Below are 16,039 nucleotides of genomic sequence, written 5' to 3'. Positions count from 1 at the left end.
TTTTGAAAATCATTTCAGGGTTTTTTAATAACATTTTTTTCAATCTTTTACGATTTGCAAATTACAAAAAGATCGTATTGAAAGCAAAATGGACTCTCAAAACGGAAAACGATCATTTTGAAAAAAATAAAATACAATTCAATGTCCATCTCTACTGAAGATCAAAAATCCTTTATTAATAAATACCGATGGGGGCCCATTAATAGTTTTGGTTTTAAATGTACAATGAACATGAATCACGGTAATTGTGCAATGATCACAGAATTATTACAATATTTTAATTTTGTTATTTGTGTTATAACAACAAGGTGTAGATTTCTACACGCTGTCATATTTGTTTTTCTCCTAAAAACCACCGATTTTCCAATCTTTTTCCCCGGAAGTTGAAACCTTTATTTTGTAATTTTGATAAGATGAGAATTTAACAAGATCTCCTGGTAAGGCCGCGGCTAAAGGTCATTCACCGGGGTTAGAGGANGGAGGGGGGGGGGTGGAGAATATAGGGATTTTATATTTAACATGTGGTTTAGGGGTTAGAGGAGGGGGGGGAGGGTGGAGAATATAGGGATTTTATATTTAACATGTGGTTTAGGGGTTATATAAAGTGTATACTCTATTAAAATGCAATATTCATCATTTGACCATTGAACCTTGTTAAAAAAAAACATAATCAATTATATAATACATTAATATGTGATAGAGATCAAAATTGACCTTCAATTCAATTGATATGAATTTATCATAAATTAAGTAAGGAACTTTGAATCAGGTAAAGTAAGCTGTTAGACATTTATGAAATTAATATTTCATTTTTTTTCAATAATATTATTAAGTTAAAATAAAATTATATATTTGTTAAAATTCAAATTGTGTAGATGGGAATGTGTTGAAGTGAAAGGGGTGGATTTCTGCCAAAATATATTGTACTTCGCCATATTTGTTTTTGCATATCTAAATACGTATCTTCTATAAGGTGGGAGTAGTTTTCAGACAAACTCACTTTTTGAATTTAGATAATAGAAAGATAGATAGATGGATAGATCGATAGATGTATTTTATAGAGATAGTATAGATAAATAGATACAAAGATATTTTTTAGATAGATAGATCTATAGATATATAGATATTTTATAGATAGATAGATAGATATATTATCACTGTAAACTCCGCGCGGTTAATTTCAAGGAACGGGCTGACTTTTAAGCAGCATTTTACAAACCAGGACGGTACGCCAAAAGAATGGTCCCCTTCTAGTGAAATTTATGTGTTAAACATAGATAGATAGAAAGACAGACACACAGACACCCAGACAGACTGGCAAACAGACACCATGACTAATAGATAGATAGATAGACAGGAAATCAAACAGATTGGCAGACAGACACCCAGACAGACAGGCAACGGTTATTATGTAAGTTTATTTTAAAGTGTGTGTTGAGTATAGAACCAAATCTAGATATGTATTAATCTATTTTAAACTTGTTTAAAATGTCAGAAAACATCTGTTCACGAAAACCTAAGTGAAAATGAACCTGCAGGGGAAAAAATACGTAAAAATCTTTATTCAAAGGAATTTAAAATATTTCATATGTACTCCATCAAATTGTAAAGATATAGGAATAAGAAAAGGAACTGAGTTTTAGAAACAAATTCTGATTTTCAATTCACTATATCTTTGCAACCTGATAGTGTTAACCTTTGATATTTCAAACTATCATTATTTGATCTAAAACAATTTATAGTTTTAAATATCTAAGGTCTCCGACATTGAAATGCAAAGATATCGGGATAAGAAAAAAAATCAAAGTTTGTGACAAAAACTCAATTCCTTTGCGTTTGTGGCAAAGACTCAATTCTTTTAGTTAAATTTTTCAACCTGTTACCTTTAATCTTAAGTTTGCGTAGGATATCTATTATATCTTGTGTGCGTGGGAGATATACTGGGTTATATAACTGTGTTTATTACTGGTCAATGATTCTAGAAAAAAGACCTTTGTGCCCAAAAATTATGGTATAAAATGTTATTTTGTAAAATTCCGAAATTGTCGCTTTAAAGAGGTTATTTTACGAAAATAGAAAAGGTGATAAATTCGGATTTTTTTATTAGAATTGTTTCATATTTCAAAATTCAGAAAAATAAATAAATTGCAAAAGGATGCATTTTTGTGACCCTAAAAAATGTCATGTTTCACAATTTTTGGAAATTCACATCAATACAATCGAAAAATTCGCAAAATTATTTCTTTTCAAATGCATTAAAAAAAGGGCTGCTGGGAAAGTAACTATTAAAATCTCAAACTGTTACAGGAGAAAGTGCCGCGAAGCGTCTAAAATGCCTGGTTACATTATGTAATATAAATGTAGTAAAGATCAATTTCTGTTTGGACACTTGGATGACGTCATTTTCCTTTTTTAAACATTACTGAACACATAGTGCTCAGATTTCAATGGATTAATTGATGCTGTCAGCTTCCATCATATTCTTATTTGCAAACCTAAAAAATCAATTCTTCGCAAATCTTGAAGTTTTGCAAAGCACGCTTCGTTTCTGCACTATTATCAGTAAGGATCTGTGCAAAAATATAAAATCAAATTTCAAAGAAAATTACAATGTAATTATTTCCAGCTTATTCATCAACCTCGTCCCCCCTTGCTCCCACGTGCCTTACCTCCCAGAATGAAAACAAGCATCAAGTATAGAACCAATTTAAACATTATTCATCAATCATGCATAATGCATATCACATCTTCTCATTCCTTCAACGTTTATTTATCAACTATAATCCAGCTGGGAATTTTTCGGAAAATTTAAAGAAATTTTCAATTTTTTGTTTTTTTATAAACTTTGATTACCTTTATACAGTGATTTGGAAGGTATATTGCTGATCATTGATTCCATGGATCCGCACATCTATTCGGATCCGGATCCTTAGAGTTAAAATGTCGCGGATCCAGTGGACTTGAATCCGGATCCCAAGCACAGCACAAAACCTATACTTCTTGATGAAGTTTTGTATGCAAATTTTTAATGCGGGATTGGTGATCGAAAAAAAGAAGAGGAAGGATAGAAAGGATGAATGAAGGATGAATGAAGGATGAATGAAGGATGAATGATCAGGATGAATGCAGGATGAATAAATAAATAAACAAGTTGACACTATGCCTGGCAACCGAACAGTCCAAGATGGTTGATAACTATCTGTATTTTAGAAAATATTTTATCTTCATACTGTGACCCCCCCTGTCCCTCCTCCTCATCCACCTCCACTCCTTTAAATGTCTTGTTGGCGTGTTAGTTCATTAGGATTGATTAGGTATATATCTAATGTTCACTCAACATCAATATTTAAAATTGACATTAAAGGGAGGCTTCACAAATTACAGATGTTCACTCTACGAATTTTAAATGAGTGCATTTTTTAGAAAACCCATTTGTGTTTTGGCATATCTTAATTGGCTTATTCAAGAGCTTTCCAAATTGTATAATATATATTCACATTTAATTTTAAAACTACGGATTTAGAGGGGAAAGGTCAATTTGACCCATCCCCCCCAGGCTTATCCTGGTTTTAACCCTTTAAAGGCTGGGGGGTCTGAATCTATGTAAAGCCTGGGGGCGTTTGGCGCCCCCCACCCCTGGAAAAAGGCCTTATAGAATAGCTTTAGGGTTGAAGTGCATGTTCATGGCCCAATTCTTCAAAGCCTAAAAAAGGGTAAAAAAAAGAAAATTTTTTTTTTGTTTTGAACAAATATCAAAGTGTGACACAAGTTTCTACATGCATTTTTAAGAGCTTTTCAGAAACACAGTCTGTAAGTTTAGTCACAAAAAAGTTATGGGCTATTTTAGATTTTTTTTTCACTGATAGGACTTTTTTCCGCCCTGAACCCTACCTTATAAAACAAAACAAAAAATTAACAAAAATCATTTAAAATACTATTCATTGAAATTTACAATGCTAACACAAAAAAACGACAGGGGGAGCCAAACGCCCCTCCCAAGCCTGTTCAAGGTTTCAGGGTTACCCCAGCGACCCCCAGCAGGGGGTTAACTGAGTACATGAACTCACAACTCGCATCTCTTTTTGAAATTTGTTTACATTCCCTTTAAGAATGATAATTTTATTCTAGAACGATCTCCCCATTTCGCTGGAAACTCTAACACAAAATATTCCAGATCGAAGACGACAATATTTTTAAAACTGTTTCCACCTTTTTTTAATCTTTACAACTTGATGAAAGAATTCGAATTTTCAACTGTAAAATATCAACATCAGGTTATAAAAAACTCTCGAACGTTAAAAAAAATCGAATTTAGAAAAAAGACCCGATTTCTTTTAGCAAATATGGTCCAGCTGTTTAGCCAACTGTGTAACATAAACATATATGATAAGAGCGAAGAGCTTTATTATATAGATATTTGTTTAATTAATTGTTATTTGTCATTATTATTAACATTTTCTGTTTAGGTTCTAGCCCTCCTTCCTGTTTATCTGCTACAGATCTGTTATGGAATGAACAGTGGTTTCCCAGCTATACTTACTCCTCAACTACGGTAAATATGTACAGCAGGTCCCACTAGACATTAGGGCAACGCTTCGTTAACGAGCGGAGAGTTCCGCAAATTAACGGAAGAGTCTGTTAACGAACGGAAAAAGTATTAATTGCGAAATACAAGTGTTAACAGCGGAATGTATGTTAATAAAATTAAGGTCGTTAAAATCACAAATACTAAACATCACAAATACTAAACATCACAAATACTAAACATCACAAATACTAAACATCACAAATACTAAACATCATAAATAATAAACATCACAAATACTAAACATCACAAATACTAAAAATCACAAATACTAAACATCACAAATACTAAACATCACAAATACTAAACATCACAAATACTAAACATCACAAATACTAAACATCATAAATAATAAACATCACAAATACTAAACATCACAAATACTAAAAATCATAAATACTAAACATCCCAAACACTAAACATCACAAATACTAACGCTTGTAATTATTGATCATTTTGTCGCATAAAATAGATGTTTTGATTAAATAATTTTCATTGCTTTGTGCAAAGAATATTCGTAATTTTTGAGAAATATATGTATGTAAATTCAGCTGCAAACACTGCAGTTTTCCGGAAATTTACGTAACATTTTAGAGATAAACACACGTAGTTTAACTGCCGTCGGTAAACATTAATAGGTTTAAAATATACCGTTATAATTCCGGTATTTATTTAAAAATATAAAAATAATCAACTATAAAGATTATTAACTAAATGAATCAATGATAACTAATTAGGAATAAAAAACTCAAATCATTGATAGAGATTAAATATGAAGCTTTATCGAACACGGGGATTACTAAAGAAAAAAATATTATTTTCATATTATCCCCCACACCCCCTCCATCTCTCCATTTTCATTAAAACACGTTTTTGTGACCCCTTCCCCCCCCTTTTTTCTCCCCTTTTATCGTTTTAACTCATGACATTTGATAAATATGTCATCGTAAAAGACTAGAAATCGTTCATTCTGATATCATGAACTTTTTAGATAAACAAAAACCGGTGAAATTGATTTTAAACGGTTAGACTAAATTCCAGGCTATCAAAGTTCTAATTATTAAAGGAACTGTAAACTAAATTCCAGGCTTTCAAAGTTCTAATTATTAAAGGGACTGTAAACTATATTCCAGGCTGTCAAAGTTCTAATTATTAAGGGGACTGCAAACTATATTCCAGGCTGTCAAAGTTCTAGTTATTATAGGGACTGTAAACTTTATTCCAGGCTGTCAAAGTTCTAATTAATAAAGGGACTGGAAACTATATTCCAGGCTGTCAAAGTTCTAATTAATAAAGGGACTGTAAACTATATTCCAGGCTGTCAAAGTTCTAATTTTTAAAGGGACTGTATACTAAATTCCAGGCTGTCAAAGTTCTAATTGTTAAAGGGATTGTATACTAAATTCCAGGCTGTCAAAGTTCTAATCATTAAAGGGATTGTATACTATATTACAGGCTGTCAAAGTTCTAATCATTAAAGGGATTGTAGACTAAATTCCAGGCTGTCAAAGTTCTAATTTTTAAAAGGACTGTAAACTATATTCCAGGCTGTCAAAGTTCTAATTATTAAAGGGACTGTAAACTAAATTCAAAGAGGGTCAAAATGCATGAACTTCAATTCGAAATCAATCGTGTGTTGGTCTAAAAATTTTAGAATCTTAAAATTTTAAATATCTTTTTTAATACGCTCCTCATTAAAAGAGAATTAGCAAAAAATTTCAAATTGTGATCGTTTAGCAAGACTTAGGAATTTATGTTGCAGATACAATATCGGATTTTGACAGACTAATTAAGTTTTTAAATAGAAAAATTTTGAAATCATCATCGTTATTATGTTGAAAGGGTACCGTTGTAAACCGGGCATGCAACTTTTCAATACTGGGGCACTTGAAATTACGTTGACAGGATCCCTTTATTGTTAAAAATGATGCCAATCAAAATGTCGGAAATACTGTCAAAATACTTGTTTGAACTAACACGCTTTTTTTTAGAATTTATTAATCTGTAAGTTGAGTAAACAGATTGAACTTTAAACTGCTTTCATAGTAAATGTGTATGTTTTAGTTGCCATGAAATAATGCAGTCAACGTTTTTTTTAATAATTTTTTTTTTACTTAACTTTCTTTATTTGCCAAATTTTGGTTTTCAAAATAACTTTCTATTTAGAAGATTTTAAATTTTTTATTTCATGATTTTAAGTGTTCCAAAAATTTTATAATTTTTCTATTTTAATTTTTTTTATTTTTAGTGAGGACTGTTCCGAGTTTAATATAACAGTTGATCAGGAATCATGGATAGGTAAAAATTTATATAAATATTTCCAAAATAGTCAATTTTTTTTAAATTGCTTGATATTGGATTTATGTTTAATATAAAACACCCAAAACAATCCTCTGAAAACTCAAAATTTCTAGCTCGAGTCGTAATTTCTTAAACCCAACTCTAAGACCCAATCTTCGAGCCAACTCGAACGACAGCTTGTGTCACGTGATTGACAGCTGCAAGATCTTCGGCTCGACTTAAGGAGTTAGGCCCAATGAAAATAAAACCGACCTTAGTTGGTTTTAGTGGAGAATAAGACACCAATGTTGAGTCTTGTTCTCATAAAAACCCGGAATGCGCCAATTCCTACCATGAAAATCCACCAAATAAAATATTAAACCTTTTTTGAACTCAACTCTGTGGAAAATAAGATGCAGCTTGAATCCGAAAGCTCAAGCCGTAAATAAGACCCAACGACAGATTAGACCCGAGCCATTTTTAATCGCAAACTCTGGGAATAGAAAATTGAGTTTGAGGCTTGTGTTTAATTTAATTTGGAAATATTGGAAAGATAAGAATTAGATCAAACTTAATAGAAAATCAACATGAAATACAATTTTGTGCTCAAAATTATTATGTTCACATTTTTAATTTTCATTTCAGACAATTTTAAATTAAAAGTTTAAAACACATATGTTTTAATGTTTTTAAAATTTCTCGAGATAGGAACATCAGATATAACTTTCATGGGTCGCGATCGAGAGCTAAAGTGACTAGCTTTCAGCCTATACCCCCTTTCATTTACCTTTACAGTCCCTTCAATAAATCTAATAATATTTTAGTAAGTTTGGACAATATCCTGACACCCATAATTTGTGTTCTGTCAGGACCTATACAACAACGCTGGGGACCAAGGTAGGTCATACATATAGTTGTCATAAAGGTATTACATTAGTGTCGTACAGCTGACACATTAGTGTCGTACAGCTGACACATTAGTGTCGTACAGCTGTCACATTTGTGTCAGTTGTCGCAGGTGGCATATTTTTGGCTCAAAGGTTCACATTTTTGTCACATAGGTGTGACATAGTTATCTAGTGTCACATAGTTGTCTCATAATAGGTAACTGGTATAAAATTAAAATTAGCGTAGCAAAGGTGTCACAAAGTTGTTACATATGTTTTATACAGGTGTCAAATTGGTGTAATATAGGTGTAACATATGTGTCATTACTTTACCTAAACCATTTCCCAACATTAATTTCCTATCTTTAACTTCCTAAAACATTAACTTCCCAACGTTAACTTTCTAACATTAACTTCCTAACTTTAACATCCTAACATTAACTTCCCAACATTAACTTCCTAACTTTAACTTCCTGACATTAACTTTCCAAGATCATTAAATTTCCAAAGTTAAATTCCCAATACTAGCTTCCCAACATTAACTTCCTAACATTAACTTCCTAATATTAACTTCCTAACATTAACTTCCTAACATTAACTTCCCAAAATAAACTTTTTAACATTAAATTCCTTACATCAACTTCCCAAAATAAAAAGTCTAACATTAATTTCCCAAAATAAACTTCCCAACATTAACTTCCCAACATTAACTTCCCAATTTTAACTTTCTTTACATTTGCAACTTTTTTTCATAGGGTACTTAATTCGTTTGGAAAAAAATCAATTTTAGACCTATAAGAGAAAATGGGACAAGGCGTTTAAAATTATTTTGTATTATTAATGTAATTATTATTTTTACAGGAGTTGTTTGGTTCTCTGCTGCTTTCCTTACTTTATCTCGTGGTTGCTTGCCGCGCTTGCCGCTAACCATTATATTCTTTACGCTTCCAGGAACCAATCAATTAATCATTTAATTTGACACTCAATTGATCAATAGAATCTCAGTTTTTCATCGTTTACTACAGGGTTACTCATAAAGGATGAGACTTCAGAGACGTCTGAATTGAAATTAATTTATAATTTTTTTGGCATTCCCAATATATATCAATAAGCTTATTACTTTTTGCTCAGTGCAATGAGAGTAAGACATGAAATCAAAGTCGTTCATTTTCTTCTTACATTAAGAAATTTTGCCAAGGATTTAGTAATTTGCTGGGGTACTTGAAAACCAGGATATGCTGGGGGAGGGTCAATTTGACAAACCCCCCCCCTCTAAATCCCCTGTTTGATGTCCAAATATGACAAATGATACATCATTGGAAAGCTCTTGTGCTCTACTTTTAGAATCAGCTAAACAATTTGCAAATTTGCCAAAATTGAGTTTTTTATCGCAAAATCCAGTTATATAGTAAAAAGTTTTGCAAAAAAAAATTTGTCCAAAAATGAAAAATTATACATTTTGGAAAAGTCCTTGACCATGCCATTTTAAATATGCAAAAATTTTTGCAAAATTTTAAATAACCTGATTAAGAAAAACTAAAAATGTGCAAATTTCCTTTGACAAGTTTTGCGATAAAAAATTTGCAATTTTTTATCGCAAAACTTGTGCAGTTCGTTTCCTTATGTCAAAGGCTTTCCAAAAAGCTAAATTTTATCAAAATCTGACAAGTGAAAATGGGTCAAAACAAAGATTTAGTTTGTCACAGGAAAAAGCGGTCATTCAGGCAGTGTGCCTGAGGACTCAGGCAGTTAGTATTAAAGCCATGTTTTTATAGGGAGGGCTTTTGGTATTTAGGAAAAGTCAGAAAATTTTAACAGTCTCAGACCAATACTTTTTGGAATAGGGTTAACTGATAAATCTCTATAAAAACTGTTCTTAGTGATTTTAGGTCCTCAATTAATTCTCATTCTGTGTGGGTAACCCTGTATGCAACAGATCGAACGTTTGAAAAAAAACTTTATACAATATATCAGACATTTATTTTTAATCTTGAAGAATCAATTCTACTTCCCGGTGTCCTGTTAAAAATGACAGTAAGAACACGACTTGAAGGCTGTCTTTAATCTGTAAAATATGTTTCCGCTTTCATTTATAAAACTATATTTTAGAATTAGGGTTCTTGAATTAATCATCACAAAATTGCCCGAGTCTTTGCAATTCCAAAATTACTAGAGAAATGAAAAAGTTCGTTTAGATGTGGACAAAGATCTCTGATCAAAAACGATATTCAAGTCGTATTTCAAGTACGTCACGTTTCGTGGGAAACCCTGTAGTAAAATCAAATCCATGTTTCCTTTTAATTTTTAAATCAATTAAAAATAAATCAAAAGAAAACAAAAAAAATTCAGTTTTGATGTGAACTATAGACATGACATTTTTTAATAAAAATGTCGTTAACATTATATTCGAGCACATTACAAGGATTATTTAGTGAGCCAATGTATTTGAACTAAGATGAGGGGAAGGGTAAATGAAGTTGAAAAGGGTTGACAAATGACAGCAACATTTTAGAATTTAGAATTAAAGAATGGGATGACAAAGGGGGGCCGGGGTGGGAAGGATGATGGGTATTAGATTACATATATAACAGTTTACATATGTTATACATATAGTGTCGTTTCGTATATTTAATCTTTTTATTTGCATTGGTATGCATTTCATACATTTCATACATTGCATACACTGGAGTCTTTGATTGTCAAAATCGTCTTTATTACGCAGCATTGCTGTGAGTTATCTCCTAAAGTATAAAATGTTGTAATGTTGTCATATTTTTGCATTTTAAACGTAAAAAGATTAATAACTTCTTTTAAAAAGTTTGAACTGTGTGATTTTGATTATTTTTCATGAATTTATTATTCTTCAATTAATTCAGTTTAAATTTGAAATGATTAATCTGACTCGATTTGTAATCTTGTCTTGGTTTGCAAAAAAATAAATATCTAAATGTTTTTAATAAGGAAAAACTGCCCCCCCCCCCTCTATTGAAATAAACTTGGAAACACTAAAACAAAAAATCAAAAAATGATTTTTTTAAAGTTGAAATCTGCAAAAAAAAAATATTGATTGATTTGTTTCCAATAGAGTTCTGGTGGGAGTGAGTCATGCACTTATTTGTACAACAGTTTATACAATAGGTAATTCTTTAGGAATAAGAATATTTTTGTTGTACTATTACGCATTTATTGCATTTAGCCTAGCGCAAAATTACGATGAAATTTTGGTGAAATATTTATAAATAATAGATAAAAAGAAACAATCTACTTTGAATGAAAAAATATCAATAACAATTCTATTTCATCTATACTTTTAACATAATGTTTGTATTTTGCTTATGGCAGTTTGAAATTACGAATTCTCAAACATTTTTAAGCCACAAAACTGGCGGATTTTCATAAAAAAAAACATTGAAATAGGCTCAACTAACTGCACAAGTAGACAGAAACATCAATACTGGGGATTAAACAAAGATGATGTTTCATTTTTTATTTCAGTATAGGGTGTTTTTCAAACTTTACAGGGATATAGTTATTACAAGTTGACAATTACTTAAAAGAAATATTTGGAAACAAATTCGAAATATTTGTCATTAAAATAATGTATAGAGGTTTCCAGTGTTGAGATGAGAGGCACATACTCAGTTCTTGAAAGTGTACTTAGGTAAGAATCCATATATATACACTTTCCTAGTCTGTCTTTCTGTTTGTATCTAATACACATCAAACCAGCTGAACCGGAGCCACAATTTTGTGTGGGACCTCAGAATTTCAAAAAGTTTTCTCCAAAATATTTAATTCAGTAAAATTTTGAAAATCCACGACGAAATATCAATAAATCTAAAATTTGTTTGTTTGTTTTGTTTTTGTTTTATATTGTACAAAAAGAAGATTCTCACAAATAGAGTCACAATTGAAAGTTAAAATAGAAGATGGCCTTAGTTGTTTATAAACATTTAATTTATCCCTTTACAATCAAGTTTAAACCATTTAAGAATACCTAAACTAAATCTATTTCTGATTCTTTATGTGAAATCCTGTGTGTAAACCAAATCTATATCTGATTCTTTATGTGAAACCCTGTGTGTAAACTAAATCTATATCTGATTCTTTATGTGAAACCCTGTGTGTACACTAAATCTATATATCTGATTCTTTATGTGAAACCCTGTGTGTAAACCAAATCTATATCTGATTCTTTATGTGAAACCCTGTGTTTAAACTAAATCTATATCTGATTCTTTATTTGAAACCCTGTGTTTAAACTAAATCTATATCTGATTCTTTATGTGAAACCCTGTGTGTAAACTAAATCTATATCAGATTCTTTATGTGAAACCCTGTGTGTAAACCAAATCTATATCAGATTCTTTATGTGAAACCCTGGTGTAAACTAAATCTATATCTGATTCTTTATGTGAAACCCTGTGTGTAAACTAAATCTATTTCTCATTCTTTGATCCATGTTTATTATTCTAACATGTTATGAGTCTGTTTAAAGCCCTAATGAACTTTACAACAAAAAACTATATCCTAATTCTAATTTTTACAGAATATATCCTGGGTTTTATGGTTTAAGTTTATTAGTATAGTTCAAGTTTAATGGATTCACATAAACTTGAAGCCTTTAAACACCAGAGCCATGATAATTTTATGCAAGGGTAAAAAATATTACTAGGATTAAATCTAATTCTTTAATCCATACAATCAACATCTTCAGTTCTTAAAGGGAGTGTTCATGACAAATATTTTATATCTCATGTAGAGTTGCTGTTTGTGTTCGGGGTTATTGTATATTTGACAAAATAAGTCAAAATTTGAGTTTTTTTCTACATTAATATATATATGTACTGGCTTTGTACTGGATTATTATAAATATATGTACTGGCTATGTACTGGTTTATTATAATATAGATGTACTGGATGTTTCCTATAGTTCCATTATGAAGATGTACTGGCTTTACTTGTTTATTATTTATATGTGTACTGGTTGTGTACTATTTTATTACATAGATGTACTGGCTGCATACTAGTTTATTATAATGATCTAGTGGCTCTGTATTAGTTTATTATATAGATGTACTGGCTGTGTACTATTTTACTATATAGATGTACTGGTTGTGTACTAGTTTATTGAATATATGTTTTCTAGTTTATTACACAGATGTACTGGCTGCGTACTAGTTTATTAGATAGATGTACTGGCTGTGTTCTATTTTATTACATTGATGTAATGGTTGTGTACTAGTTTATTATCTAGATGTACTGGCTGTGTACTAGTTCATTATATTAATGTAATGGTTGTGTACTAGTTTATTATATAGATGTACTGGCTGTGTACTAGTTTATTATATTGATGTGATGGTTGTGTGCTAGTTTAGTATATAGATGTATACTGGCTGTTTACTAGTTTATTATATTGATGTAATAGTTGTGTGCTAGTTTATTATCTAGATGTACATGGTTGTGTACTAGTTTATTAAATTGATGTTATGGTTGGTACTAGTTAATGATGTACTGCCAATGTACCAGTTTATTATTTGTACTGGCTAAAGTGCCCGGCGTTGCTTGTGGAATTAAAAAAAACTAATTTAAACAAAAAAGATTTTGAAAAAACTCAAATTACGATTTTTTAATACCCCCCGGGTACCCATGGGTTTTTCTTAAAAAATGTCGGCCCATTCGGTCCAGCCTATTGGCTATAAGCTGACATATATATATATGAGCGAAGGGCTTTATTATAAAGATGTACTGGCTGTGTACTAGTTTATTATATAGATGTACTAGCTGTGTACTGTGTTTTATATAGATCTAGTGGCTGTGTATTATTTTATTATATAGATGTACTGGCTGTGTACTAGTTTATCATATAGATGTACTGTCTGTGTACTAGTTTATTATATAGATGTACTTGCTGTGTATTATTTTATTATATAGATGCACTGGCTGTGTATTAGTTTATCATATAGATGTACTGGCTGTGTACTAGTTTATTATATAGATGTACTGGCTGTGTACTAGTTTATTATATTGATGTTATGGCTGTGTACTAGTTTATTATGTTGATGTAATGGTTGTGTACTAGTTTATTGTATAGATCTACTGGCTGAGTACTGGTTTATTATATAGATGTATTGGCTGTGTACTAGTTTATTACAGAGATGTACTGGATGTGTACTGTGTATTATATAGATGTATTGACTGTGTACTAGTTTATTACAGAGATGTACTGGATGTGTACTGTGTATTATATAGATGTACTGGCTGAATACTGGTTTGTCTTATAGATTTACTGGATGTGTACTGGTTTATATATAGATGTACTGGATGTGTACTAGTTTATTTTATAGATGTACTGGATGTGTACTAGTGTATGCTCTGGGTCTATTCTACAGATGGAAGACGATTGCTTACATTGGTCTAGGTAAATTTGATTAATTGTTTTATTGATTGATTGATTTGATAATGAAAATATCCAAATTGTTTAATTAACTTAGCTGTATACTTGATATTTAAAAGTTTGCGTTGCTACATTGAATTGATTTTTCTGATTTAACGTTAATTAAAACATTAATACTTAATAGTTATAATTAAGTTGTATCATTGTATTACTATTGATTAATAATTTTTTTGAAATGATCATTTTTTTAATTGATTCATTTAATTGATCCATTGCATTGTATTCAGTGATAACAGTTCTAGCTTTAAATAGTTGTATTGTATCTTCTGAATTGATTAATTAAGTGCCATGTGTTCTAGTGATTACTAAATGTTCTAGTGATTCCAGTCCTAGCTCTAATCAGCTGGTTGCTATCTACTGAATTGATTAATTGACTAATTGATTGCTGTGTGTTCTAGTGATACCAGTTCTAGCTCTAATCAGCAGTATTTGATGATCTCATTAATTGATTAATTGATTAATTGATTGTTATATGTTCTAGTGATACCAGTTCTAGCTCTACTTAGCTGTATTCTATCTTCTGAATTGATTAATTGATTGCTTTGTATTCTAGTGATACCAGTTCTAGCTGTTATCAGCTGTATTTTATCTCATAAATTGATAAATTGATTAATTGATTAATTGATTGCTATGTTTTTTAGTGATACCAGTTCTAGCTCTAATAAGTTGTATTCTATCTCCTGAATCTCCAATCTATCTTGTATCAAAGCAGCAACATAAAAAGGTAAACAAAAGAAAAATTGAACAAACATTTTTTTGATTCTTTAAATTATATCATAAATATTATAAGAATGGTCTTTCCTTCCAAACTATGAAAATAAACAAAAATATCTCGACCAGATAGGGTTAATATCTCTACCAGTATAGGGTTAATATCTCAACCAGTATAGAGTAAATATCTAAACTAGTATAGGATTAATATCTAAACCAGTATAGGGTTAATATCTCAACCAGTAAAGGGTTAATATCTCAATCAGTATAGGGTTAATATCTCAACCAGTATAGGGTTAATATCTCAACCAGTATAGAGTAAATATCTAAACCAGAGTAGGATTAATATCTCAACCAGTATAGGGTTAATATCTCAACCAGTATAGGGTTAATATCTCGACCAGTATAGGGTTAATATCTAAACCAGTATAGGGTTAATATCTCAACCAGTATAGGATTTATATCTCAACCAGTATAGGGTTAATATCTCAACCAGTATAGAGTAAATATCTCAACCAGTATAGGGTTAATATCTCAACCAGTATAGGATCAATATCTCAACCATTAAAGAGTTAATCCTATTCCTGCTGGGGGGGGGTCAATTTGACCCCCCCTGTAGTTTTTTTTACGTAACTCAAAAAGTATTGGTCTGAGGCTGTTGAAATTTTCTGACTTTTCTTACATACCCAAAGCCCTCCTAACAATAAATTCTTTAAGATTAAATAGGAATCATTGAAAGATAATTATTGAAGAAAACAAATAAATACTCTGACTGGGAACTAAAAAGTTGGAGAAAACACGACTCAGTAACAAGAGAAAAGCTATTTCATTAATTCCCATAAAACTGTAAAAAAAGGATGACTACTGTTAGATTTAAATTGACTGTAAGCGTAATTACAAGGGACCCTATATTCACAAGATTATAATGCAAGGAAAGTTGATTGCAGTTGTGTATACTCTGCGTACATATTGAACCCAGTTCTCTCTGGGCGGAAGTTGTAAACAAAACTATGTGCATCAGTGTTCGTTAAGTATCCGATAGATATAGATGGATCCCATTTCAGGCTTCGACATTCGTCTTGTGTTTACATTACCGCCCAGAGACAGTACACTGCAGTA

The 16,039-nt window shown here is 30.9% G+C and overlaps 1 protein-coding gene across 1 annotated transcript in view; it reads left to right on the top strand.

Annotated features, from left to right (window-relative positions):
* Window positions 1-16,039, top strand: part of LOC111713003 (facilitated trehalose transporter Tret1) — a 29,792-nt gene that overhangs the window by 6,883 nt on the left and 6,870 nt on the right. Inside the window, exons 3-10 of the mRNA XM_023487780.1 lie at window positions 4,467-4,552; window positions 6,834-6,883; window positions 7,690-7,762; window positions 8,614-8,703; window positions 10,838-10,890; window positions 11,359-11,413; window positions 14,100-14,173; window positions 14,851-14,933. Coding sequence (XP_023343548.1) covers window positions 4,467-4,552; window positions 6,834-6,883; window positions 7,690-7,762; window positions 8,614-8,703; window positions 10,838-10,890; window positions 11,359-11,413; window positions 14,100-14,173; window positions 14,851-14,933 — 564 coding nt within the window. The remainder of the gene's footprint in view (window positions 1-4,466; window positions 4,553-6,833; window positions 6,884-7,689; window positions 7,763-8,613; window positions 8,704-10,837; window positions 10,891-11,358; window positions 11,414-14,099; window positions 14,174-14,850; window positions 14,934-16,039) is intronic.

The sequence above is a fragment of the Eurytemora carolleeae genome, unplaced genomic scaffold (assembly GCF_000591075.1).
Source record: "Eurytemora carolleeae unplaced genomic scaffold, Eaff_2.0 scaffold1354, whole genome shotgun sequence".
NCBI lineage: Eukaryota > Metazoa > Arthropoda > Copepoda > Calanoida > Temoridae > Eurytemora > Eurytemora carolleeae.
The sequence above is the reverse complement of the archived record's forward strand: the minus strand, read 5'-3'. Positions and strand labels throughout refer to the sequence as shown.